A 27,236-nucleotide genomic window follows, 5' to 3' on the forward strand; every position below is an offset into this window, starting at 1 on the left:
TTCCACCTCTCTTCCCTGCTCAAATGCTACTTCCTCTCTCCCTCTGTCCTTCTGCACTTACTGTCTCAAATGTTGATGCCCTAGGGGATGCTTTTCCCTCAGCTTCTCCACCTTCCGGTTCCAATATTGCTTATTCTTTCATTGTCCCACCAACTGCTCTCTTTTAACACAGAGAATGATCACCATGTTTCTAACTTCAGAAGATAATTAGGTGTCATTTAATCTATACACAATATGTAGACAATTTGACTACACTCTTGTTTGGTGCAGCATTTTACAGTCCCTCCCTCCCCCCCTCTCTCTCCTTTTCCCTCTCCCTCTCCCTCCCTCCCCCCTCTCCTTATAATCCATTGCTAGGATATCATATTTTGCCATTCTTCATGATCCACCTTAGATTCCATTGGCCTTTCCTTTCCTTCTTTCACCTGTTCTGGAGACTGTCCTGATCGTGTTCATCCAGGCGTTCCATAATTGTCTGGCTCCATCTGGAACTTCTGCTCATCAATTGCTTGCTCTGCTCGGCAACTGCACCTGATTTTCCTATGTGTTTAAGGGCTGAGCTCAATATCTTCTCCATTCCCTCCCTGACCTAACTCTAACCTCCTCTGCTCCTTGCATAGCACCATCTCTGTAAATGGCATTACCCTTTCCTAGTTACTTAAGTGAGAAATCAGCATGGAATTGCTCAGCACCAACTTATAATCTGACATTTATTTTTGAAAGTCAATGAAATAACAGTATAAACAAAGAAGGTCTTTAAATATTCTGATTTTTCTCATCATGATTGTTATGAGCCTTTAAACATGAGTATCAAGTCCTCCTCAAAATAAGTTAAACTGCCTTTTTTGTTCCTTTCTGCTGATGTAAGTTATTCAATAGTCCAGCATTTTCCAGGAGTTGACAACTAGACCCCATTTCCTGTGTGCCAAAACACTGGACTTCAGGCAGCCTGACCACTTTTGTACCTAAATACCTGTAATAGCCTTTGAATTGCCTCTCACTCCTCAAATTGCCTGTCAGCAAAGCAGCCAGGACAGGCAGAATCACTTCAAGAACATACATAACTGGTTCTTTCCTATCACTTCTGTGCTTAAAGTTTCTGCATGGTTCCCCATAGTCTTTAGGATAAAACGTCAGATTCTATCAACATATCATCTCACCTCGAAGCAGCCTCATTAAGGTCCTGGGAGGAACCAATCACTTTATGAGTCTTTGCATGCAATTAGCTATTTCCAGACTTCTCTATTTCCTTTTGGCTTCTTTGTCTTCAGTCCTTACACTGCCTATGTCTCCATCAGACAAGCTTTGGTCTTTCTTAGATCCCCACCCCCAGGTCCATCCTTGCCAAGCTTGTTTAATAGTATGTCTTCCCCAATTTTAGTTTGTACACAAATGATTTGAATCCCTCTTGCCTTCATAATAAATGTGCCTTGAGTAAGTGTAGGTAATGCTCTCTAGTTCTGGAAGCCTTAAATCCAGTTGCAATTGATTGAGACCCGAAGACCTCAGGTATACAAATGTACTTATCCTGAAAGATTTTTTTTCCTATTTTTTTTATTGTGGCCAACTGTTGTGGATGGGAAACCAAGGTTTATCCAGAAAAATATAATATTTCAGATTAAATTTTAGATATATTGGCCTTTTCCTTTTATAGGAGATGCAGGAAGTTTGTTTAGACCTCAGGCTAAACAACCTGAACTGGGCTTCTCTTCCTATGTATAATTGGCATATCTGCAAACAGCAATGACATTATTCTACTTGCATGATTGTAATAGCATGCATTATGATCATTTATTCATAACGATCTAATGTGCATTTAGTATATTTGTTTTGTTTCTAGGACTACAAATGACATTTGGGATGTAAAACACCTAGTGCCTTGCTCTGTTACAGATTGTTACTGTTAGTGTGTTGTCAAAGCTGTGCGTTGACGTTTGCATGTGTCACAGAAGTTAGGGCTATGTGAGACATGATGTTGTCATCATCCCCTCTAGGGCGCTGCATGGCCAGGATCCCTTCAGAAGTAGATGCGCTCCCAACACCTCGCAGCTTGCAGCGTGGCCGCTTCCAATCACGACCTCTAGAGGGCGCGCAGTCACCGACCGCCTCGACCACGGCATCTGCGCTTGCGCCATATTGACATCGCTTCATAGTCTCTCCTTCCAACCGCCTTTTGCCCCGCCCAGCAAGACTCCGCCTCCGTTGCCCCTAGCGTCTGTTTGTTGACTTCCGGGAGCGCAGTAGTGGTCGATGCCAAGAGGGTCGCGATGGGGGCCCCGGGGGCTAGGGCAGTACCTTAGGCCCAATAGAGTCGCCCCTGCTGTCTTTCCGAAGCAGGCACAGGTTCCGTTCGCAGTTTTGGGCATGGCAGAACCTGAGTCACTGGTGCCCGGTGAGTCGCGCCCCCAGTCGTGGCGGCAGGCCTGGAGGGAGGGTCCGCGGGCGGGCGGGAGGCCAGGCCCCGCCTCCGGGTCGGCCATGTTGGGGTACAGGCCACGATCTGAGCCTGAGTCAACAGCCTTAGATTTGCGTTTGGGAATAAATAATCTTTGTTGGACCGGAGGAAGGGACAGGGTCCGAGGACATGAGGGACCCTGTGTGTGCTATTTATAAACTTTCTATGAGACTTTTCTTGGCGGCGGCGACGGCGACGGCGGCGGCGGCAGCCATTATTGTCTCGCTAAGCATTCCAGGGTCTCTAAACACTTGAGCATGTGGGATGTCCCCAGAACCCAATTAGGTACAGAATTCAGTAACGAGTGGAACACAGAATGAAAGGTTAAAAAGAATGGAAGAAACGAACTGGATAAAGGAAGAAGGCCCTTCGGTGAATTTAAGACTGTCGTTAAGTCTTTTAAAATTATGACTCCATACGGCTTCCGTAACGGGTAGCCCAGGTAGACATTTCCTGAAGCCGCATTTATTATAACCGTTTGGAATGTAGAGTTGTTCAGTTAAAATGGTGGTCATAATCCACTGAATTGATTTTCACATATACTCTAATGTGCTATTACTAACATGAAAAATAGCCACTATATTAGGGTAGAATTAGACATTTAAATATATATATATATTGCACTTTCTGCTGTGGTCTTGACTCAAGCAGAATTTGATTCTGCACCACCTGAAGCTCATACCTTAGTGAGGGTACAAGAAAAAGTTACAATATGCTTGGCATTAGATGGCAGAGGACAGAAAGGAGCCACCTAACCTTGGGTTTTGGGTTGGGGAATGTCTGGAGAGACATTCTGGGGATCCAGAATAAAAACAGTTAATTAATTCCTTGTAGGGAAGCCTGGAATCATTTCAAGGTCCTTGCCTCCCAAGGCTCAGTTACTGAGTTGTAATGTCTTGACTCATAGTAGTTCTCAAGAGTGGTTTAGTCCCTTGCACATTGATATATATTATTAATATTTCCATTCAGTATGCTTTCTCTGGAGATTTCCCCAAAACTGGGTGTGGCTTTCTTTTTGAAGGTGGTGTGGTATGTTTGTGTGTGTGTTCGAATAGTTACTTGGAAATGTTAATGACTATTTAGTCTTTTGAAAATGGTACTTGTCCAAGTCCGTGAATATTCCTCAGATCAGACAATGGCAGTTTAAGAATGTTAAATCTCAGCATCCATCTCCAGTCTCCATGGCAGGATCCGTAACTTGGATCAGTGTTTCCATGTTATAACCTGGGTAATATGCAGTCTTTCACACTGAAAGTATTGAAAGCTGGGTTTCATTTCCTACCCAGTATTCTAGTGATGTGAAAACGGTGGTACAGTGATAAATAGTGTAGAAGGGAAGTTTTCTGTTTGAAACTTAGCCCAAACTTCAGTGTAACTGATACTTATTAGAGGGGCATCTTGTGCCATGGGTATAAGAAGCAAGGGAAAACCTACATTATCAGTTAAACAGTTGAGCAAATAAATATTTTGGCAGTGATTTAATTCGAAAGATTGCTGTGTAAAGCATAATTAATTGCATATAGCCTCTATTCATTGCAGGATTCTGAGAAACAAGTAATTTCCAATGTTTGTAATAGGACTTTACAGAGGTAGCCATAAGCTAATATGTTGGAGATTGTAGATTCTGTACTACATTATTTATGCATAAAAGAGAGATTAGTACAACCCTGTGCTTGCAATATTGTAAATGCATTGTGTACAGCAAACCTGTTTGTTCCTGTGTTAGATTCAAGATATATAAGGTGTATTGGTATTTAAATATCATTTGATAATAACCATAGTGATAAAAGGAGGAAGTTAAGGTTTAGTAAAGTAACCCATTGAGTATCGTCTTAAGTAATAGATTAAGAATTTCTGGGAGGGGGAAACCAGGAAAGGGAATAACATTTGAAATGTAAATGAAGGATATATTCGATAAAAAAGAAACAAAAAAAGAATTTGAATACATGATTACCCTTCCACTTTAAAACATTTTCTTTCCCTTATCTCATGCTGTGTACCAAATTTCTGAGAGTCTGTTCATTCTCATGTAGGTGCTCATACTCTGATTGTGGTCTATAATTGACTTTTAAAGTCATATATGGCTTCCCATAGTGCAAGTGAAATAGTATGTAATAATATGCTTATATCTGCTCAGCACCTAGCTTTAATGCATAATCCCAAGCATTGTCAGTAAGAGTTCTGCATTTGTAGTAGCATTACTTCCTTGCATGCAAACACTGGCAGTTCTTGGAAGGAGTAAAGAAATTCCAAACTCACTTAGACCCTACCCACGAATTCCCTGTGATATGGTATTAAGGAAAACATGCAATACTGTTTTGGTTCTGAGGGTGGGAAAAATGTCCTCAGTCAGGGACCAGACTGTGGGGTCATAACCAGAGTGAGTAGAAGGCGCATATTGTATCAGCTCATTCAGGAATTGGCTGTCCATCGAGTGACAGCAGAACAATTAGTAATGGATGGTACTTTCCTTGTCATTGCATATATTTACTTCGTATCACATAATGAATAGCACATATTCAAATTATCAGATGTCATAGATGAAACTAAAATGAAGTCCAGGGATTAGGACTGAATTAAGGTGAAAGAATGAAGGCTCAAACAGTGTTCAGACAGAGTGAAAGTTGTTGGGGGAGAAAATGTTTATACGAGTGTGATTGAAAATGTTTTAATAACAGACATCATAGTTCAAGTTGTGAAGTAAAAACTGTCTTACATTTGTAGATACAGGTGCTGTGTTTACGTTTGGAAAAACTAAATTCGCTGAAAATATTCCTAGCAAATTCTGGTTTAAAAATGACATACCCATATGTCTTTCATGTGGAGATGAACACACTGCTATTGTTACAGGTTAGTATTATAATCTTAAACGGAGACAGTGATTCTTAGAGAAACCTAAATATTATTAGTGTCGTATTTAATACAATTATTTTCTGCTTAATGTTAGGAACTTTTACACTTAACAAAGCCAGCTCAAACATAAAAGGGTAAAGTAACCTGCTTGAACACAGAAAGATACATTTTAAAAGTCTGATGTTTTTCTATTGCCTCTAGTATATTTGTTTTATGTCTAAAAGCAATCACTGATTTGAAACCCAGGAAGCCCAAAGAATGTGATGATCTAATATTTTGTTTGACTATATTTTGACTTTAAAAATAATTTAAATGTTACTGTTATTATATATGTAGAGAAGAGACTCTATCATGTGTTAAATATATAAGTATATAGAATGTGGCTTTATACTTGTCAGAGAATTCTTTATAAATTGATTCAAAAGGGTTTTTTTTCACCTTTAAACTACTTTTGTATAGTTAAATGTTTTTTCTACATGCATACCTTTCTTGTGATCTATTTCATTACAATAGAAATTTATTAATATAAAATCATAAAACTGCTATACTGAATTGAATGTATTCATACAGAGATAAGATAACCCACTCTTATTTTTTGTTCTTTAAAATTTTAAGTATATATATTTTTATTTCCTTGTGATTCATTCATTTCTTATTATCTATGTGAGGATTGCTTTAATTTGTTATTTCTTTTTCCCTCCTACTAGGAAATAATAAACTGTACATGTTCGGCAGTAACAACTGGGGTCAGTTAGGATTAGGATCAAAATCTGCTATCAGCAAGCCAACATGTATCAAAGGTTTGGGTCTTTTCTTCTTTATATTATATTATTTATAAATTTTTTTAAAAATATCTTCCAGATTACAAGTAACTTTAGTACTGTTTCTTTGATTCTTTAATATCATAAATGAACTACCTTTAATGTTTTTATTTTGTAAGATTTACTTGAATATTATTAGCACCTAGGTTTAGTAGGCAGTGGAGAGTGCTGTGGGTATGGTCAGAACAGTATTCTTTATCTTCAGGGCCCAAATTTCAATTTCAGCTTTAAATGTTGGTGTGAACTTATCATAACCAATGCTATTTATGTACATTATTATTAGACTGTTAATGTTATGGTTAGAACGCATTTAGCTAGACACAGACTACTAAACACCATGGCCTTACAAATACCTAATAGAACATTACTGCGGACTATGAGGTCTGTGAACATAGAGATACTTAGTCATCCAGTTAATTAGGAGATTTTTGTAAATTTTTAAAAATATGTAGATGAACAACCTGAACCCAAGTGTGTGCCTGTGATTATTAATCTTAGGGCCTTTGTGGAGTATGACAGTTTGTGAGAAGCAACACAGTAGAATGTACTAGACCTTGATGTATTAATTACCTATAGTTCTTTTTATTAGATGTCCTTGCCCTACCTTTGACTCAATGAATCACTGTTTGCCATAGATAAACCTAGAACAGTTGTTAACACTGATTTAGAATCACATATATAGGTTTTAAATTTCGATTGTGGAGTTACAGATATAGCTAAGTTTCTGAGTGCTTAGTATCCTCAAAGCTCTGGGTTCTATCCCTAGAAGTACAATAAATGAAGGAATCTCAGTTTTACCAGTTACTTATCATTTGACCTGGATTATTTATCATTTTCATATCCATAAAACATTGTAATTGTCATACTCTCATGTCTAGCTCTTAAGCCTGAAAAGGTGAAACTTGCTGCCTGTGGAAGGAACCATACCATAGTTTCAACAGGTACAGTATTCCTTCTGTACAACTTCTATCCAGCCTTGAGAACTGAGGTCGTTAGTAGTATTTGTGGCTTTGTAAAATTGATATGTGTGATACTTTGATGGTAGGTAGAATAAACGATGTAGGTGTTTAGTACGGGCGTTTGCCTTTGCGCATATACAAAGAAGTGCTGAGTACCTAAAGATCAAGGGGAGCATTAGTGTGTTGCTTCCTCCTGGTTCTTGCTCTTTCTTCTTTGTGACAGACGTTTCATGGAAGCCATAGGGAAATCTACAGATAGTAGTCATCTCCATTTTTAATCAAAATCTCACTAGGCGGTATAGTGTATCTAGAACTTGATGAAGTGATTCATAAATTTCTGTAGAAAATCAAAGGAGAGACATACACTAGTCAAAACAATTTCCAAAAAGAACAAAAGTTGGGCTAACAGTATTCTGATTTCAGTCTCTGTCATAAAGCTACAGTAATTATGGAACTGCAGTATTGATGGAGATTAGATAAAGTCTAAAGAAGCACAGTAGTGCCAAGCAGCAGGCCAGCACATATCTCTATAACTTATTTCTGCTTTTAGGTTCTCTCATGCCAAGCACCCCAATACTTGATTTCTAATACATGTTTGAGGACAGTTCAGTGGACGAGAGTATAATATTCTTCCCACGTGCTGCTGAGGAGTTAGCAGTGCTGTATTTACTAGTCTCTCCTGCTCCATGTCCTCCCGTTTACTTCTGTCTCCTAGCTGTTCTCTTTGCTGTAGCCTCTCTATACCTCTCTTACCTTTCCTTATATGTTTTTTAACTGTTAATACAGGAGATATCTGCTGTTTAGTAGCATGTCTCAGAAGCAGGGTGACTGTAGTGCTAATTAATATTTCATTCCTATGTACAGATACTGGTGGTGTATATGCCGCCGGTGGAAACAATGAAGGCCAGTTGGGGCTTGGTGACACTGATGACAGAGACACCTTTCATCAAATTGACTTCTTCACACCCAGTGATACCATTAAACAGCTCTCTGCTGGTGCGAACACATCAGCTGCTCTAACTGGTGAGTAAGACGTGCTTGTGTTTCTGGCTAGACACATCTTTTCTTTCAAACAGGATGCACCAACTCAGTAAATGCATGACAGCATCCATTCTATGTACATCCAAAAGACTAAAAATGGAATGTGAGAGCTGTATGTATATGTTGAGAGGGAGATACATATGTAGAAGGTGATTGATAAATAAGTTCTCAGCTCTACTAGCTAGCCATTATTCTTTTAGATATTATTAAGTGCTATCATCATTACATATTCTGAAAGGTATACTTGAGGCATTATCTAAAGTTACCAGCAATATTGATTGAAATCAGTTGGGATGTATGTTGTTAAAGTGTGGGTTGTAATGGTCATTACATTCCTGTGTTCTCCTTTTCTAAAGTGTTTATGAGAACTTGTCTTGCAAATTCAGATCCATATGACCTCAGGAAGCTGCTGGCTTTCAGCTTTCTTCCAAGTAGGAGATTCCCTACAGATCTGGTGTTGCTTTTGGCCACTGGGAAAACCAGAGTTCTGTTTAATTCATCAACTATAATAATTTACTATTCAGTCTTATTTCTTCAGTTTTTATTTCCTGTTTTAATTTTGGCTTATTATTAAATCATCTTGAGGATCCACTTTTTAACTCACTGAAAGAAGTTGCTGGATATTATTGCAGTGTTAATTTCTTTAACTTCAAGGTCAGAGGTATGATCATGACTTCATGGCTAGCCTGTGCTACATAGTAAGATGCTGTTTCCAAAACCAATACAAGTATTGATAATCCCTAAAATGCTTATCCTTTATTTAGCATAACTATTCACAACACTGAAACCTCACCTAAAAGTACATAAGTTAATATGTTAAGTTGCTATATGCTAATATATCTCATTTTCTGAAGCTAGCGAAGCTGTATTTCAGATATACAGTCTTTAAATTAACAAAAGAATAGTGAGCGTCATCATGTGTCTAGCAGGTCTCAGGAGCAAGGTTTTCAAGCTGGGAAGTCGCTCTTCCCACCTGGAGATGTGTAAGTGCTCTCTGTTGTCTCTCAGCTTGGTGGCAGCCAGGCTACCTAGAAGAAGGTATTGTTCCTGTGTGGACATTCAAAGGACACAAAAGAAATGACATCCCGTTTTTACTTTTGAGAAAAATATGGTAACTAAAATGATTTAGCACCATTCTCTACTTTTTATCCTCTTAGAATGTATGACATTAGAAATTAAACTCCCAAGTCATGAGCTAGTGTAAGTGTCTTGGTACTTTTATGACATATCATTTCCAGTACTGTGTTAGAGTTTCAAAGGAAGAACAAAATAATTTTGTATTGTGTATTACTTTTTTTTCTTTTTGTTTGTTTTGAGGCAGTCTTTGTAAACCTAGCTGGTTTGGTATGGTTTGGTATATATTACATAGCTCTGACTGGCTTTAAATTCATGGCAATCCTCTTGTCACAGTCCCTTGAGCTCTGGTATTAGAGATGTGAGCTGTTACACTTGGATGTATTGTGCTCTTCAAAGTTACTGACAGAAGATTTTGAGCATTTTCAACCCAAAGAAAGAATAATGCTGTACAAATAACCCTGATTTGATCATTATACACACACACACACACACACACAAATATATATATTTTGAAGTATCATATTGCATTCCATAAATATCTACGGTTCTATAGTTAATATATATTAATAAAGAATAAAATAAGACTAAAAAATGTAATCCAGAAGGCAAATGATAGTCTATAAGAAATGGTATAGCTTGAGCGCCTGGCTAGCCCTTTAAAGACTTTTCTCCCCTTATTCTCTCTTTATAGAGGATGGAAAACTTTTTATGTGGGGCGACAATTCTGAAGGGCAGATTGGTTTAAAAAATAAAAGTAATGTATGTATCCCTCATGAAGTGACTGTTGGAAAGCCAATTGCATGGATCTCTTGTGGATATTACCATTCGGCTTTTGTAACAAGTAAGATGAACATTTTTGATTTATTATATTGTCTCTCATTTCTCAGTTATTACTGCTAATAAAATTATTTACAGTTCACATGTTCAACTACTGAAATAATGTATATTTTAATTAAAACAATTTCTCTGTTTTTGTATTGACAATTTATAATTTCAAATGTTCTCTGACATGCCAACTTTTCAGAAAGTGAATACTAAGTCTGTGTGTCTGTGTGTCTGTGTGTCTGTGTGCCACAAAGGTATAGTGAATGTAAGGTAGTCAGTCTTCGCTGTGTTTTCTGAAAAAACAAGTATGATTTTCTAATTCTTTGTAGTAATGAATTCTTTGCGAAGGGTACTAGATTAAAATAACCACGGAGTAAAGAGGAAAACAATCCAGTCTTTTTGTTTCTTTGTTTGTTTGTTTTACCTTGCAGTGACAGACATCTTAGGACAGCTCAGATTTTCTTAATTACTGGCTAAGGTTTTATGGAGCATGAGAACATGTGGCAGAAACTGTATTCTGTTTCTGTTTGTGTCCCGGTTGATCATTGTGCTTCTCCTTCAACAGTGGATGGGGAGCTGTACACATTTGGAGAACCTGAGAATGGAAAGTTGGGCCTTCCCAGTCAGCTGTTGATCAATCACAGATCACCCCAGCGCGTGCTTGGGATTCCTGAGCGGGTGATTCAAGTAGCCTGTGGTGGAGGGCACACCGTGGTTCTCACAGGTATGTATGTGTGCATCATGCTGCTCTAGTCCCTGTAGTAAGTAGTAGCTAAGGACATTTTAATGATCCTTTTTGCTGTGGCAAGATACAAAGACTTAGGGCTGGAGAGACGGCCCAGTAACTACGAGCACTTGTTCTTCTATCATGACTCCTGAGTTGGGACTCCAGCACTGGAATTGGGCAGCTCACAAATGGCTGTGTAATTCCAGCTCTAAAGGACCCAACACCCTCTTTTGGTCTCAGTGGGCACCTCCACACACAACACATAAATAATAAAGTAAGTCTAAAAAGAGGAGTATTTGACATGAACTATAACTTCTAAAGAGATTTTAAAGTATAATGTAGGATTGTTATATATACATATGATGCTGTATTTTTGAAAACTTTCTTAGATATAACTGAGAAAACTTTCTTAGATATATACATGTCGGCTGTACAGTGTTTCTATTCTCATGTCCTCCTTGGCCACCTCCCCCTGCTTCTTTGAGGGTGCTCACCTACCCACCCACCCACTCCCACCTCACTGCTCTAGGTTCCCCCTACTCTGGGGAATCAAGCCTTCACAGGACCCATTGGTGCCAGATAAGGCCATCCTCTGCTACATATGCAGCTGGAGCCGTGGGTCCTTCCATGTGTACTCCTTGGTTGATGGCTTAGTCCCTGGGAGCTGCTCTGGGGTATCTGGTTGGTTGATATTGTTGTTCCTGTTATAATAATTAATTAAAAAGTGGTAAAGTTTTACATTACAGGTAAAAAAGAAATTTGAAACCTTTAAAATAGTGTCGGTTGGCTTGTGAATTTCTTATTTAGTGTGATATGTCAGGTTTTTTTGGGTTTCTCGTCAATATGTTAAATTATACTTAGCAACTTATAATATGAAAACAAAATACTTGTCTTCAAGTTTGTTAAGCATCATTGTAGTAACATATTTAGATAATATGTTTTTATTATGGATTTTTAAATTAAACTAATAAGGGCTGGAGAGATGGCTAAGTGGTTAAGAGCACTTACTGTTCTTGCAGAGGACCCGGGTACCATTCTGAGCACCCTTATTGGGCCTCTGGAGCCTGTAGCTCCAGTTCCAGGGTATCCAGTACACTCTTCTGGCCCCTGGAGACAACTGCATGCGTATGGTGCACGAGCACACATAGTCATTGCTTAATCTGAAACAACCCAGAATTAGAAATGCCTGAGAAAAATTTTACTAGCCAGTTCCTGACTGACTGTGGTAGGCTCTAAGATTGACTGGGAGGTACAGGAGAAAATACTGTGATAAATAAAAAGTGTAGATAAAATTAGTTCACTTAGAACAGGCAATATTATGTATAACCTACTAATAGGAGATATACTATATTAAAATAAGAATCTCTTGCGATTGCCTCAATATGCCTTTATATCCTTGTTATGAATGTAGTTTCTTTAAGGGGTTTTATAGTTATATTTCCAATATTCTTATTGGAGAGAATTATTATGTGTTCATCAGTAGCTCTCATTCTCACAGGAGCTAATTAGATACTTTTCAAAAAAAATCTTCACAACTGAATATTTTAAAATTTACCTTCATAGATTTTTTTGTAGGATTTATTAGCTAAGGTTTTAACATAAGATGATCTAAGGAACTTGCCCACTGGCTGCAGCTAGCAATAAGAACTTTTGCTTCTGACTTTAGTAGGGAATTCCTGCTCTCCTCTCTATGCGATTCCACATAAGAACGTATTGTGATCATTATGTTTCTCAGTATATTGACTGGTGAGATTGTTTCATCAGTAACTTTTAAATCAATCATATATCCTGGTTTGTACTTCCCATCTCTAGATGATAAATGAGTTCAAATGTACTGAAATACTGAAGGACATTATACTTCAGTATAGCAGCAATATAGAGGAAGTCTCTCCCCTCCTGTATTGTAAAGAAAATTTGCTTATGAAGATACCTAGCATATCTACTGTAAATTTTAATTCTTCTTCAAAGAATTTTCTGATACTGTATGTGTGCCTTGTGTGCATGCGCACATGTTCATGTATGTGTGACCATGTGCATGTGTGTCTGTGTGTGTTCATGTGTGTCTGTTTGCACATGCATGCTGTGTTGAACAGGTGGAACCTGTGGCCTTGTGCATGCTAGGCATCTATTTTACCTCCAGCTCACAATTTGTGTTTAATAGAATTTTATTAAACCACTTTTAAAACTAAGGGAGTGTCTGTGTATGAAATTTTTCTTTTTTAAAATTTGTGGGAGTGAAAGGAAATAGTTTAACATCAGGTGAGAGTTTCTAAACTGATGTAATTATAAATGCATTTTAGGTCATTCTCTGAATTATATATAATGATTATATATAACCTACCTGATGATTACAATAATTCCTTTTATGGTAATTCATAAAAGACAAAATCAGACCTGTATCATAATTTTATAACACTTGTTTTTCTCCTCTTTCATCATTGAAAACTTGTACTTCATATGTTTTATGAACAGTTCTTTTACAGGCAATTAATGTCCATTCTAAAAGTTCCATTGCCAGTTATTTCAGATATGATGTACTTCCATGCAACTCTTTTTATGTATGTTTTCACTTCCTCTCAGAGAAAGTTGTATATGCCTTTGGGCTGGGACAGTTTGGACAACTGGGCCTTGGAACTTTTCTTTTTGAAACATCAGAACCCAAAATTATCGACCGTATTAAGGATCAGAAAATAAGTCATATTTCCTGTGGAGAAAACCATACAGCTTTGATGACAGGTATGAGATCATTTTTCTGATTTTTCTTTCTAGAATTGGATATAGTTTATCATAATATGAATGATAATGTAGAATGAGTGTACCTAACTTCTTACATATGGAATTTATGCCTGAGAAAATGGAGTTATGTGATTGATATTCTAAATATAAGCTTATAAATAAGTTTAAAAGTAAATTAAGGTATAATTCAATTTAAAATAAATATGGGTGCTGTAGTATGGCTGAGTGCTAACACATGTTCTTAGCTTTATGAGGCCTTAAGCTCAATCACCAGCACCCAAAACAAAAATTAGCCACGTTTATAACCTTAAAGTAGAACTTTGGTCAAGAGTAAGACCATAAAATCCTTTTGAAATTGTATTTGTTTAGAGGCTCTTAACTTTTCCAAAATTCTCTCAAGCCAGAGAGAAAAATCATACAAGAAAAGCTTTTTTTTTTTTTCTACCTGCTCAGTGATAGTTTAGGATGCTTTGACCACCAGGGGGCGATTCAGAACTGACTCCTTCCATCCCTTTGGAAAGTAGCAGACAGAGAAGGGCATTGCAGTGACCACCAGGGGGCGTGTGTGCACTGACTCCTTTCTTTTCCAGGCAAAGTAGTAGGGAGAAGAGCACTGCAAAAACTGCTGAGGGAATACATCTCCCTCTTTGTTGTTTTCTCTGTTACCAAGGAGATGTTCCTTTGGCCTGTACGTCTCAGTGACATAAGCTAGATGCTATTGATAATGTGGGACTCAATAAATAAAAATCTCCCTTGAAATAACTTAGTGCTTTATAACAAAAGGACCTATTATTCAACTGTTTTATCTAAAAACAAAGTAAAACATGAAAAACTCAGAAATAGTTTTTTTTAATTATTTGAATAATCCAGACTCTCGTATTTCCATTTTCCCTCCTTCTATCCAAAACATCTCCAAAATTGCAGAGCTCATGTAACAGTGTTTACAAAAAGTAGAAATTGGAAAACAAGCTACTACCATAAATAGTTCTTATGGTAGTTTTATTGCCGTAAAGAGTTCTTTCTCACAGAACTCCTCAAGAAAAATGACCTGCCCGTTATCAAGTATTGATGCTCTCCTTTGCATAGCATGTACCAACACTACATAGAGTATAAAACCGTATCATCCCTTCCCTGTCCTTCCCTTAGGAGCTGTTGATAGGTGCTCCTTACTATGGTGCCCTAATGATAGCTGCTTTGGCCTAGTGCCATTTTTCATTGACTAAATTATCACTGATGATGACTATACTTTGTATGACTCATGTGTCTCTTACTATAGGTTGTTTTGTTAAGTTTGCATAGTCCTTTTCTTACCAGATGAAAAGCATCTGGCACAAATAACTGCATATCAAGTTTGCTTGCTGTTTTGCTCTTGCATCCTCCCCAGGGAATATGTGATACAGATTTTGTTCTCTCTCATACAATGAGATATGTGTAGTGAGATGATTGTTTCCCAGCATGAAGCTATATACTTTAAAAAAAAAGCTTACCACTCTCCAAATATAATAAAAGAATGTGTAATCTAAACAAATTCTCTGTCCCTAATGTGGTCCTGTTTTACTGCTTTAGACCCTGAATCTCCAACAGTTCTATTCATTTGGCTTGCTAATTATCTTTCAGCTTCTTGTCTAATCTGTGGTCTCTATTATACAAACCTTCCCATGTAGTGCTTACTCTGCCTGGAGGATGCTTGCTTGCTTGCTTGCTTGCTTTCTTATAGTGAAATTCTATTAAGATTCCCTCCGATGGCTTTCTCTAATCCCTTAACTAGAGGAAAATTCCCCTCTGTGCCCTGATTGTCTTCTGCTTCTGTGGCATTTGCCCCACATCCTTTAAATGTAGGGTATGAAGGAGGGGCTAGCAAAGAAGTGCAAAAGTTAAATTTAACTGCTGTGCCAATATGTGACAGGATTAGTTACAGAGAAGTGCCAGGATTTAAGTGCTTATCATTATTATGTGCATTGATGTAGGGCTTAATCACAATGGTTGGTTCACCTCTGACATTGCTTGGGCAGCATTCCACAGCCCAATAGCTAAAATAATGAAAGAGACTGCTGTATTCTAAGTGACATAGTTCTCTACCAGTGACAGATTTGCACCCCTGGGAGCCATAATGATGTCTGGAGACATTTCTGATTTTCACTGCTGCAGAAAGGAGTTTTTCTACTGACAAGTAATGGTGCAAAATAGATTAGCAAAGCATAGGGCACACAAGGATACTCTGACCACCAAGAAGTAGTGGTCCATTCTCAGTTCGATTGCCTACTGTTGTATGTAGAGCCATAAACACTATACACTGCTTGGCTCAGTATACCAGAGTGAGTTTAATTTGCAATTCTATGAAAAGATTATAATTGCAGTAGAACTTAATGTGTTTGTCTGTAACTAGAAAATGGACCTTGTATAACATCAATTTTGTTTCCATTTTAGATATAGGCCTTATGTATACTTTTGGAGACGGCCGGCATGGAAAATTAGGACTTGGAATGGAGAATTTTACCAATCAGTTCTTCCCTACCTTGTGCTCTAATTTTTTGAGATTTACCGTTCAATTGGTAAGGGTTTCATAGTCCCTTTTGTATATTTTATATTTCTAGATTTGAGACTTATTATTTCATAGAAATACATATTTTTATCTTTGTGTGAGTGTTTCATAGGTACAGCTAATAATAACCATAAGTCGTTCTGTAAAAGCCAAGTGTTAGACGTTGTACTCCTCTGGAAAAAATCTCCTTTTCTACTTTTTCTCCTTTTCTACTTTTTCTCCTTTAACAACATTTTTCTACAACTATTGAGTTTTCTGCTTCCTTTTAACTTTTCTTGAAAACTAGGACTGTACCACGTCTGTAAGCTTTGTGCCTCATGTCGCAGGCACCAGTAGAATGTCTTGCTCACAATGTTAACTACAGGGCAAATGCAGTGTCACTGCTTGGACACTCTTAAACCCTGCCCAAGAAGAGACTTGATACTAAATGAAGAATGTTGTAAGTTGTTTGAACACTGAGATAAGAATCTTTTCAGTGCCACAGGCAAATCACCATCAATCATCCTGTTTTGTTTCTAGTATTTTTGCTAGTTAAGAACTATAGATATCGCTGAAGAGATGCTTGAGTGGTTAAGAGCACTGGCTGTTCTTCCAGAGGACCCAGGTTCAGTTCCTAGCACCCATATTGCAACCCACAACTTTCTGCACTCCAGTTCCAGGGGATCTGACACAGGACACTGGCATATATGCATCAAAACATCTCTACACATAAATTTTAAAAAAATGAACAGTAGACATGTAAGCTCTGGTTGCTTGGTGGTCCTCATATTGCCTCTCCAAAGACATTGTGCCGCATACTGTGGTACTTCTCTTATTCATTTCATAACTGGGAGAGTTTTAATTGCCAGCTTGACACAATCTAGAATCACCTGGGAGGGAGCCTCACTTGGAGATTGTCTACATTAAGTTGGCCTACAGACATGCCGCTGAGGAATTTTCTTAATTAGCTTCATTGTCATCTGAAGCCCCATCCTGAATGTTGGCAGCAGCCCAGTTCACAGGCTGGGCCCTACCTGGCATATATGCTCTCTGCTTCTGGTTCTGGATGTGATGTGCTTACCTCCGTGAAGCTCCTATCAGTGGGAACTGCTTCCTATGGTGGGCCTGAACCTGCAACTGAGAGTGAAAATAAACCCTTTCTCCCCTAAGTTGGTATTTTCAGGGTACTTTATCCCAAGGCCAGAAAGAAAAAATAAAATAATAACCATTTAATGAAAATCTACTGTGTATAAGATATTGGTTAAATATTAGGAATGCAAATTAGTGATGAAAAGAATACCAACTGCTTATTTGGTGATTTTTATGGAGAGGATGCTTTAAAAGTATGCAGTTCTTCTATCACTAGGAAGAGCCCTGGAAAGTGGCTTGAATCTGAGTCTGAAAAATAGTATAGGCTCTCCCTTCAATGACTTCTATTAACAAGTTAAGACCATTTACATTTAGGATTATTATTGAGATAGATTTCCTAATTCCTATAATTAAAACATCAATAAAAATGAAATTATATAATTTCTCCTGTCTGACTTCTCCCACATCCCCTTTCTTCCAAATTCTTATCCTCTCCTTTTTTAGCTGTATATATATATACAAATTCATAAATAAGTATAACCTGCTGAGTTATTCAGTGTTGCCTGCATGTACATAGTATAGGGTGGGCTCCTTGGCATAGGATAAGCAATCAGAGGGCTCATTTCCAAAGAAGACTAATTCTCTCCTTGCAGTTGTTAGTATAGTGTTTTTGCTAATTTTTTTTAAAAAAATGTTAAAACATTTAACTCATCGGTGGTTATATTTTTCATTATTTTGTCCAGTATGCTTATAGTTTTCTCTAAAGACTTGTAAGCCTTTAATTTAGAAAGTGTTCTCATAAAAGAAAAGGCTTGGAGACATAATTTCTTTTCTTTTTTATTTCTTTTTGACAATTTGTGTGTGTGTGTATGTGTGTGTGTGTTATGATTGCATTCATCTCATTACTTTGTCATATTCTCTTCCTTCTCAACTAGTAGGTCTCTTACTCCCATGCCTATTTTTGGTTCACTGACTTTAGGATTGCTTACATCAGCATGATGAGAGACTATTTGCTAGAACATGCCCAACACTGGCTACAGCACTAAAGGAAATGTCTCCCTTTGCCTCAGTAACCATTAGCTGCTAACCATTCCTTAGAGCAGGGTGGGACTCCATGGACACCTCTCCCTCTTCCTTGACCAAATGGTGAAGGCCTAATCTTATGCAGACTTTTTACAGATATGTATAACAGCTGTATATTTATTATTATGGTCAGACAGTTATTCCTAAGTAATTTCCCTGCTAATTATTCTTTGGATATTTGTGACTTTTTAATGTTCTTCCAAGATCAAAACACAACATTTTCAAAGTTATGAGATACCTGTGTCAAGAAGTAAATGCTGGATTAAACTGATTATAATTTTCAGTCAGTGTTTAAGGAATATATATTTAATTCCTGTGGATACATATACCTATACATGTATGTATGTATAAATGCATACATATATGTCTACTTGTGTGTGTATACTATATATATATATATATATATATATATATATATAGAGAGAGAGAGAGAGAGAGAGAGAGAGAAAAGCTGTTAACCAGTCTCTGAAGTTTGCTTCTAAAAAAATGTCTTGGCACTAATTTGTTAAGTGTTAGCCCATTTGTGTTTCATGTTGACATTGATGAATTTTTCTGTGGGCTTATGTTTGCAGATTGCCTGTGGTGGATGTCACATGCTAGTTTTTGCCACTCCACGACTTGGTACAATAGATGAATCTGAATTTGAAGAAGTATATGAGCCTTATATAAGTACAGGTTCTTTGTCCATCAATGACCCAGGAAGTTCACTGAATAGATCTTTATCAGCACGTCTGCGTCGAAGAGAGCGGGTACATTGGGGCTCTATTCTGTATGATAGCATTAGAGGGTACAGTGGGGCTCCATTCTGTATGATAGCATTAGTGGGTACAGTGGGGCTCTATTCTGATCTACCTGGCTGTTGCCAGGTAACTGTGGGGAGGGGGGCTCCATTCTGTCCGATAGCATTTCTGGATACAATGCTGTTCCATTCTGTATGATAGTCTTATCCATCACTGCAAAAGAAGCAGGAAGAAACCTGTTTACTTTTTAAGTCAAAGGAGGGTCTTTCAAGATGAAAGTGGTAATAAAATGGTCAGAGATAAAGTTCTTTAAACTTCTAGAGTAAGTTCAAAGTTAACATATTAAAGAATAAAAATTATTACCATGGATAATCTTTGTTTATAGATCATTATCAAACACATGGCACATTTTTATAGATTTTTCCTTTCCTCAAAGTGAGTGATCCTGTGATTGTTTTTAAGCTGTATGTAGATTGATTGTTACATGTTTTTTTTCTAATACTGTGGTAAGAACATTCCTATCCATGTGACACATCTTTCAGAATGTACAGTACAGTATTAGCACAAAAGATACAGTGTAATATTGTACAGCAGATGTGGATGACTTAATTACTTAGTGTAACACTGCTGCCTTTTGTGTTAAGCTTCCTAAGAAGTAAAAGTTAATAGACTGTAGAAGATGAACCATGGAAAACAAAGAAATAAGCCGTTTACTTGGAGACAGGGAAGGCTTCCTACCAGTTACATTTAGAGACCCTCTTGCTGTTCTTTATAATTGCTATATAAGTTGCACATCTTTTAAAAGAAAATATTAATATTTAAAAGCTTTGAAAATTATTTTAAGTTCTAAAATGTGTTTCTTTTGAAGAAAAAAAGGCCAAGTCTACTATATTTTATTATGGAAAAGGATATACAAAAATACTGAAAACTGTCCTGAGTGTATGGCAAATTTTGTTTCTTATGAAAAAATGTTTCTAGCAGTAGACAGATGAAAGACAAACACACTTCCTAACACATCACCTCAGATACAAAGACAAAGAAGAGAAGGAACAGTGACAGACTTTGAAGCTTTTCTCTTAAATATTTTCAGTAATTGGAAGAAAGTGTGTGCAGATGTTACATGTAATGGCATTTGACACTCTGTTTAAATTGTTTTAAAGGAGAGACCCCTATGCTCTACTTCAATGGTGGGAACACTGCCTCCATTAGAGGGGACTTCTGCCTCTACTTCAGCTTATTTTTCCCCCAGTTCAATCCCCTTCTGTTTGTCTGTGAATAACTACCCAGAGAAAAGCCCCTCTGACTCGGAGCCACTGGACTCAGGTAATGTTGGCTGCTTTCGAAGGACTTGGGCCCTGTACCCTGCCATTTTCATGCTTTTCTTGAGATGTTTTCTCCTGGGAGAGGGACATAGGTCAGTGGTGTAATACAGTACTTGCTTAATGTAGGTTATGCCCTAGGATTGTGTCCTAGCAGTGGAAATTAATGAAGCCTGTGGATGTTTCCCCCAGTTTGCTATACTATCCTGTCCCTAGGTAGAATCTGACATCTCGAATTGGAGCCCAAATCTAGATATACCATACACCCCTCAGCACAGCAGAACTGTGGAGCAGTAGATAATATACATAGAATCATTTCATGAAGTACACAAGAATGCTGGTCTTTATTTTATTGGTAAGTGAAGCAAGGCTTAAAGAGATAGAGTAGCTTTCCTCCAATCATCGAGCTGATGAATGTAGTGGACAGGATACAGATGAAAGTTCTGTAGTGAAGCTAGAATGCATCACAGTGGTTATGTGCTTAGCTGGGCGTATGCAGGTCAATTAATCTAAGTTGCATGCATGGTCGGGTACTTCTGAACTGTGGGACCAGCTTAATTTCTCAAAGCTTCAGTTTCTTTATTTTTGAAATGGGTTTAATAATACTAAAGTAAATGCCTGGGAAAGAAACACAGAAGATAAAGGTCCTTCCTATATATGACTGGCAACCTACTTTCTGGAACCCACAGAGGTCAAAAGAAGAGAACTGATTGACTGCATAAAGTCGTCTTGTGTGATACATTGTATACCATATAATGTGCATACCTAATAACAATAATTAAAAAAATGTGAATAAGTGCATAATTAAGAGAGAGGTTGTGTGGGTTTAGATAGATCCAGCATGTAAAATACTTGGTAACACATTCAGCACCTCTATAAACCCTTTCTATATACACTTAAGATCATTAGTGCCTCTACCTAATTCCTTATAACCTATAGGTTTTATTATTGAAATTACAATGTCAGCATTTTTACTAGTATATATCTCTTATACTCTACTTTCTCTTCAGATCATATAAATCCTTTTATATGAATTTGATTATGTTATTATTAATATTATTTTTATTGGATATTTTTATTTATTTACATTTCAAATGTTTTCCCCTTTCCAGGTCTCCCCTTCAGAAACCCCTTATTCTATCCCCTCCTCTCCCTGCCTCTATGAGGGTGCTCACCCACCCACTCCAGGCCTCCTGCCCTGGTATTCCCCTACACTGAGGCATCAAATACCATTAGACCCAAAGACCTCCCCTCCCACTGATGTCCAATAAGGCCTTCCTCTGCCACATATGTGGCCACTGCCATGGGTCCCTCCATGTATACTCTTTGGTTGGTGGTCCAGTCCCCGGGAGTCCTGGGGGGTCTGGCCTGTTGACACTGTTGCTCCCCCCCATGGGGATGCAAATGTTCTCAGCTCCGTCAGTCCCTTCTCCAACTCTTCCATCAGGGACCCCACACTCAGTCCAATGGTTGGCTGTGAGCATCCACCTCTGTATTTGTCAGGCTCTGGCAGAGCCTCTCAGGAGACAGCCATATCAGGCTTCCATCAGCAAGCACTTCCCGGCATCCACAATAACATCGGGGTTTGGTGGCTGTGTATGGGATGGATCCCCCATGTGGGGCAGTCTCTGGACGGCCTTTCCTTCAGTCTCTGCTCTACACTTTGTCTCCATATTTCCTCCTGTGTGTATTTTATTCACCCTTCTAAGAAGCACTGAAGTATCCACATTTTGGTCTTCCTTCTTCTTAGACTTCATATGGTCATTGAATTGAATCTTTGGTATTCCCAACTTTTGGTTTAATATCCACTTATCAGTGAGTACATACCGTGTGTGTTCTTTTGTGACTGAGTTACCTTATTCAGGATGATATTTTCAAGTTCTATCCATTTACCTACGAATTTCAAGAAGTCATTGTTTCTAATAGCTGGGTAGTACTCCATTGTGTAAATGTACAACATTTTCTGTATCCATTCCTCTGTTGAAGGACATCTGGGTTCTTTCCAGCTTCTGGCTATTATAAATAAGGCAGCTATGAACATAGTGGAGCAGTGTCCTTATTACATATTGGAGCATCTTCTGGGTATATGCCCAGGAGTGGTATAGCTGGGTCCTCAGGTAGTACTATGTCTAATTTTCTGAGGAACCACCAGACTGATTTGAGAGTGGTTGTACCAGCTTTCAATCCCACCAGCAGTGGAGGAAGGAGTGTTCCTCTTTCTCCACATCCTCACCAGGACCTGCTGTCTCCTAGTTTAGCCATTCTGACTGGTGTGAGGTAGAATCTCAGGGTTATTTTGATTTGCATTTCCCTTTTGACTACAGATGTTGAACATTTCTTTAGGTGCTTCTTAGCCATTCAAGTTTCCTCAGTTGAGAATTCTCTGTTTAGCTCTGTTCCCCATTTTTTAAATAGGGTTATTTGGTTCTCTGGAGTCTAACTTCTTGAGTTCTTTATATATATTGGATATTAGCCCTCTATCAGATGTGAGATTGGTAAATCTTTTCCTAACTGTTGGTTACCATTTTGTCCTATTGACAGTGTCCTTTGCCTTACAGAAGCTTTGCAATTGTATGAGGTGCCATTTGTCAATTCTTGATCTTAGAGCATAAGCCATTGGTGTTCTATTCAGGAAAATTTCCCCCATGCCCATGTGTTCAAGGCTTTTCCCCAATTTCTGTTATATTAAATTCAGTGTATCTGGTTTTATGTGGAGGTCCTTGATCCACTTAGACGTGAACTTTGTACAGGGAGATAAGAATGGATCAATTTGCATTCTTCTATATGTTAACCACCAGTTCAGTACATGGTTGAGCCAGCACCATGTATTGAAAATGCTGTCTCTTTTCCACTGGATGGTTTTAGCTCCTTTGTCAAAGATCAAGTGACCATAGGTGTGTGGGTTCATTTCTGGCTTTTCAATTCTAGTCCATTGATCTACCTGCCTGTCACTGTACCAATACCATGCAATTTTTAACACAGTTGTTCTGTAGTACAGCTTGAGGTCAAGGATGGTAATTCCCCCAGAAGTTCTTTTCTTGTTGAGAATAGTTTTTGCTATCCTGGGTTCTTTGTTATTCTAAATGAATTTGAGAATTGCTCTTTCTAACTTTATGAAGAATTGATTTGGAATTTTGAATCTGCAGATTGAATCTGCAGCAAGATGGCCATGTTTTACTATATTCATCCTGCTAGTTCACAAGCATGGGAGATCTTTCTATCTTCTGAGGTCTTTGATTTCTTTCCTCAGAGACTAGATGTTCCTGTCTTACAGATCTTTCACTTGTTTGGTTAGAGTCACACCAAGATATTTTTTATTGTTTGTGACTATTGTGAAGTATGTTGTTTCTGTTGGTGATCCTTACATCTATGACTCCTGATCTCTTTCTTAGGTTTTCTAACTCCAGGGTTGTCTCCTTTTTTGATTTCTTTACTGTCTCTATTTCCATTTTTACATCCTGGATGGTTTTGTTCAATTCTTTCACCCGTTTTCTGTAATTTGTTTTCCTGTAATTCTTTAAGGGATTTTTGTATTTCTTCTTGTAAGACTTCTACCTGTTTATCTGTGTTCTTCTGTATTTCTTCTTAAAGTCCTCTAGCATCATCATGAGATATGACTTTAAATCAGTCTTGCTTTTCTGGTGTGTTGTGGTATCCAGGGCTTGCTGTGGTGAGAGAACTAGGTTCTGATGATGCCAAGTAGCCTTGGTTTCTGTTGCTTATGTTCTTTCCCTTGCCTTTCACCATCTGGTTATCTCTGGTGTTAGCTGGTCTTGCTGTCTCAGACTGTGGCTTATCCCTCTTGCGAGCCTGTGTGTCAGTACTCCTGTGTGACCAGTTTTCTCCAGTAGGAATTTGAGTCTGGAGAGCTGTGGCACAGGGTCACCTCTGAGATGCAGATAGAAACCAGAAGGATCATGTCTCCAGCTGTTTTTTTGGTCCCTGTGTTCTGGTGGCTCTGCAGGGGAGGGGGCTCTTGGGCCAGAAATTTGAACTGAAGTGGTGGACTTACCTGTGCTTGCCCCATGTGTCAGCACTCCTGGTAAACCAGCTGTATGTACATATACATTTATATATGTAGGGCTGTGGCACATGATCAGCTCTGGGTGGCAGAGGGAAACCGAAGGGCTCCTGTCCCAGGGTAGTCCTTGGTTCCTGTGTCCTGAGGGTTTGGGGTAGGTCCCTCTAAGCAGAGTGGTCTTACCTGTGCTCATAGGCTTGTGTGCACTCCTGGGAGGTTAGCTCTCTCCCTGTGGTATTTGTGTATGGAATGGTGTGGCCCTGGCTCAGCTCCCAGATCATATAAATCCTTAACCCTTTACTAGCATGTGCCTCGCCTACATAATTTTATTTGTAGACATTAAGTATATTTTAGGAAAATTCATCTGTTGCTACAAATGTACATTTGACTATAACCTCATGACCAAGAGATCAGAGAAACAGTGGTCTGGGGATTAAAATGTAAAACCAAAGGTGTGATGGCTCATGGGTTAAAAAGCATTTCTTGTGAAGACATGGTGACCTGAGGTTCATTCCTGGTTTTCACATAAAGGTAGAAGGAGAGAACTGACTGAACAAACTAGTCTTCATAGCATAGTCCGCCCCTATGCTATGTCATATAGGCACACATACACGCACCCATACACACACAGAAAAACACACACACACCAACCAATAATGTTTAAAATGAAACCTAAAAATTGGGGATAGAGCATGCAAAAAGATGACTTTTTGTATCTTTGAGGAAGCTAGGCAAATGACAGAATTAGTAACAGGACAGGAACCCACCAAGAGCAGGGCATGGGTTAGTCAGTATAAGCACATGTCAGTGATGGGCTGTGTCTGACATGCACTTCTCACAGCAGCGTTCCCTGTGGAATAAGAATGAACATCACATGGTGCTTTTTAACTCTAGACATAAAAGATGTGAAGGTGTGAAGGTGCATGGGAAGAATTAGAGGAGGGGTGTGTGGTATAAAGATGGTCATATTTCATTGCATACATATTTGAATTTCTCAAAAATAAAATTTTAGAAGCATTTAAAAATGTTTAAAGTAGTAGCATATTATGCCGAGCAGTGTGCGCAGAGAAAAGAAAAGTGTATTGTTTAGGAAAGTTATTTCATACTTTAAGAGATTTTGATATGAAGTGATATATAATTTTATACTTTTGTAGCTTGAGTAAATAAGAATTAAACTTAAAGTTTAAATTAAACCATTATGAGTAAATTTAATAAAAATGAAAAGTACTTAAAAGTGTCAGCCACACAAAGCGACAGAATATACATATTCTTGGATAAGAAATAGAGACAAAGATTTAGAGGCAGTGTATAAGAAAAGAAACAGCAACCACCCTATGAATTGAAGATGTGGTGGGAAAATTCAGGTGCATTTGTTGTTGGAGAAAGACATGGTAAGAAGAATATTCATTTTATAGATTTGAAGAGTCCTATTTGCATAGAATATTTTTCTTTGGTCTAATGGGTTTTTACCTGATATGTTCCAGTCTAGTTGAACCTGACCTGGGTCAGTGTGGATTGTAGGGAAGTCAGAATGTACGTAGGAAGAACATGTGCCATTTAGAAGGTAAATTTGGAAGGAATAATGTTAGTCAGTAACAATGATCTCAGGAAATTAGTATCTGAGACAGTGGTACTTTGAATGCAAAATACCAGAGCTCAAACCAAAAAGCTTACAGAGTTCCCAATGCATTTGGCGTCATGGAGAATACCAGCAACCTCAACAGGAGAAGTTCTTGGGAAAGACCTGGGAAGGAGCCAGAATGTTAATAGCTGAGGCTTGACTGGAGAATGAGGAAGTGAAGAGGGATGTAGTTCATTCTTTTGCCTATTTGGTTATGGGCTAGCTGCTGGAGGGAACTGTAAGGCCAATGGGAAACCATGTGGAAGCCAATGGCGGTGAGCCAGTGGTACAGGAGTGCATCGTAACACTAGAGAAATACTTGAGAGGCTGGCACACAGAGCAGCCTGTGGTGAGGGAAGGTGTACTATACTTCAGTAGGAAAAAGAGAAGTGTATGTGGTGTGGGGGAGATAGGGGAGAGGACAAAGGAGTTTTGGCATCTTTACATTTCCTCAATCAATCAGGAGGCAAGGCCCTGCCAGTCTATATAAGCTGCTATCTTTTCCAAACCTATATTCTCTGTGTGACAATCTATCCTTCTTTGATAGTTTCCACATTAGTCTTTCTGTAGCAGAGTTTAATGCCTATGTGGTTTAGTCCCTGGGAGCTCTGGGGGGACTGGGTGGTTCATGTTGTTGTTCATCCTATGGGGCTGCAAGCTCCTTCAGCTCCTTGGGTCCTTTCTCTATCTCCTCCCTGTGCTCAATCCAGTTGTTGGCTGAGAGCACCCACCTCTGTATTTATCAGGTACTGGCAGAGCCTCTCAGGAGACAGCTATATCAGGCTCCTGTTAGCAAGCCTCTCAGGCTCCTGTTGTCATCTCCAATAGTGTCTGAGTTTGGTAACTGTATATGGGATGGATTCCCAGGTGAGGCAGTCTCTGGATGGTCTTTCCTTCAGTCTCTGCTCCACACTTTGTCTCTGTATCTCCTCCCATGGGTATTTTGTTCCCTTTTCTAAGAAGAACCAAAATATCCATACTTTGGTCTTCCTTCTTCTTTGAGCTTCATTTGGTCTGTGTATTGTATGTTGGGTATCCAAAGCTTCTGGGCTAATATCCACTTGTCAGTGAGTTCATACCATTTGAGTTCTTTTGTGATTGGGTTACCTCACTCGGGATGATATTTTCTAGTTCCATACACTTGCCTAAAAATTTCTTGAATTCATTGTTTTTAATAGCTGAGTAGTACTACATTGTGTAAATTTTCTGTATCCATTCCTTTGTTGAGAGACATCTGGGTTTTTTCCAGCTTCTGGCTATTATAGTGTACTGACATTTTTAATGAAAATTTCATCAGGGAGCACCCCATAGATGGTCAGGTGATCAAAAGTGCATAGTGACAAATGAA

At 38.4% G+C, this 27,236-nt stretch overlaps 1 protein-coding gene across 5 annotated transcripts in view; it reads left to right on the plus strand.

Annotated features, from left to right (window-relative positions):
- Positions 1 to 2,164: 2,164 nt before the first annotated feature.
- The window catches only part of Rpgr (retinitis pigmentosa GTPase regulator), a 51,344-nt gene continuing 26,272 nt past the window's right edge, over positions 2,165 to 27,236 (plus strand). For 3 of the 5 annotated variants that reach the window (XM_052171157.1, XM_052171158.1, XM_052171159.1), the window contains exons 1-11: positions 2,165 to 2,392; positions 5,180 to 5,305; positions 6,016 to 6,108; positions 7,008 to 7,070; positions 7,953 to 8,111; positions 9,898 to 10,047; positions 10,597 to 10,755; positions 13,339 to 13,494; positions 15,922 to 16,046; positions 18,760 to 18,936; positions 20,088 to 20,250. In XM_052171157.1, coding sequence (XP_052027117.1) covers positions 2,251 to 2,392; positions 5,180 to 5,305; positions 6,016 to 6,108; positions 7,008 to 7,070; positions 7,953 to 8,111; positions 9,898 to 10,047; positions 10,597 to 10,755; positions 13,339 to 13,494; positions 15,922 to 16,046; positions 18,760 to 18,936; positions 20,088 to 20,250 — 1,513 coding nt within the window. In that variant the 5' untranslated portion in view covers positions 2,165 to 2,250. The remainder of the gene's footprint in view (positions 2,393 to 5,179; positions 5,306 to 6,015; positions 6,109 to 7,007; positions 7,071 to 7,952; positions 8,112 to 9,897; positions 10,048 to 10,596; positions 10,756 to 13,338; positions 13,495 to 15,921; positions 16,047 to 18,759; positions 18,937 to 20,087; positions 20,251 to 27,236) is intronic. The other 2 variants (XM_052171156.1, XM_052171160.1) reach the window with 2 other exon arrangements.

The sequence above is a fragment of the Apodemus sylvaticus genome, chromosome X, assembly GCF_947179515.1.
Source record: "Apodemus sylvaticus chromosome X, mApoSyl1.1, whole genome shotgun sequence".
Lineage (NCBI taxonomy): Eukaryota > Metazoa > Chordata > Mammalia > Rodentia > Muridae > Apodemus > Apodemus sylvaticus.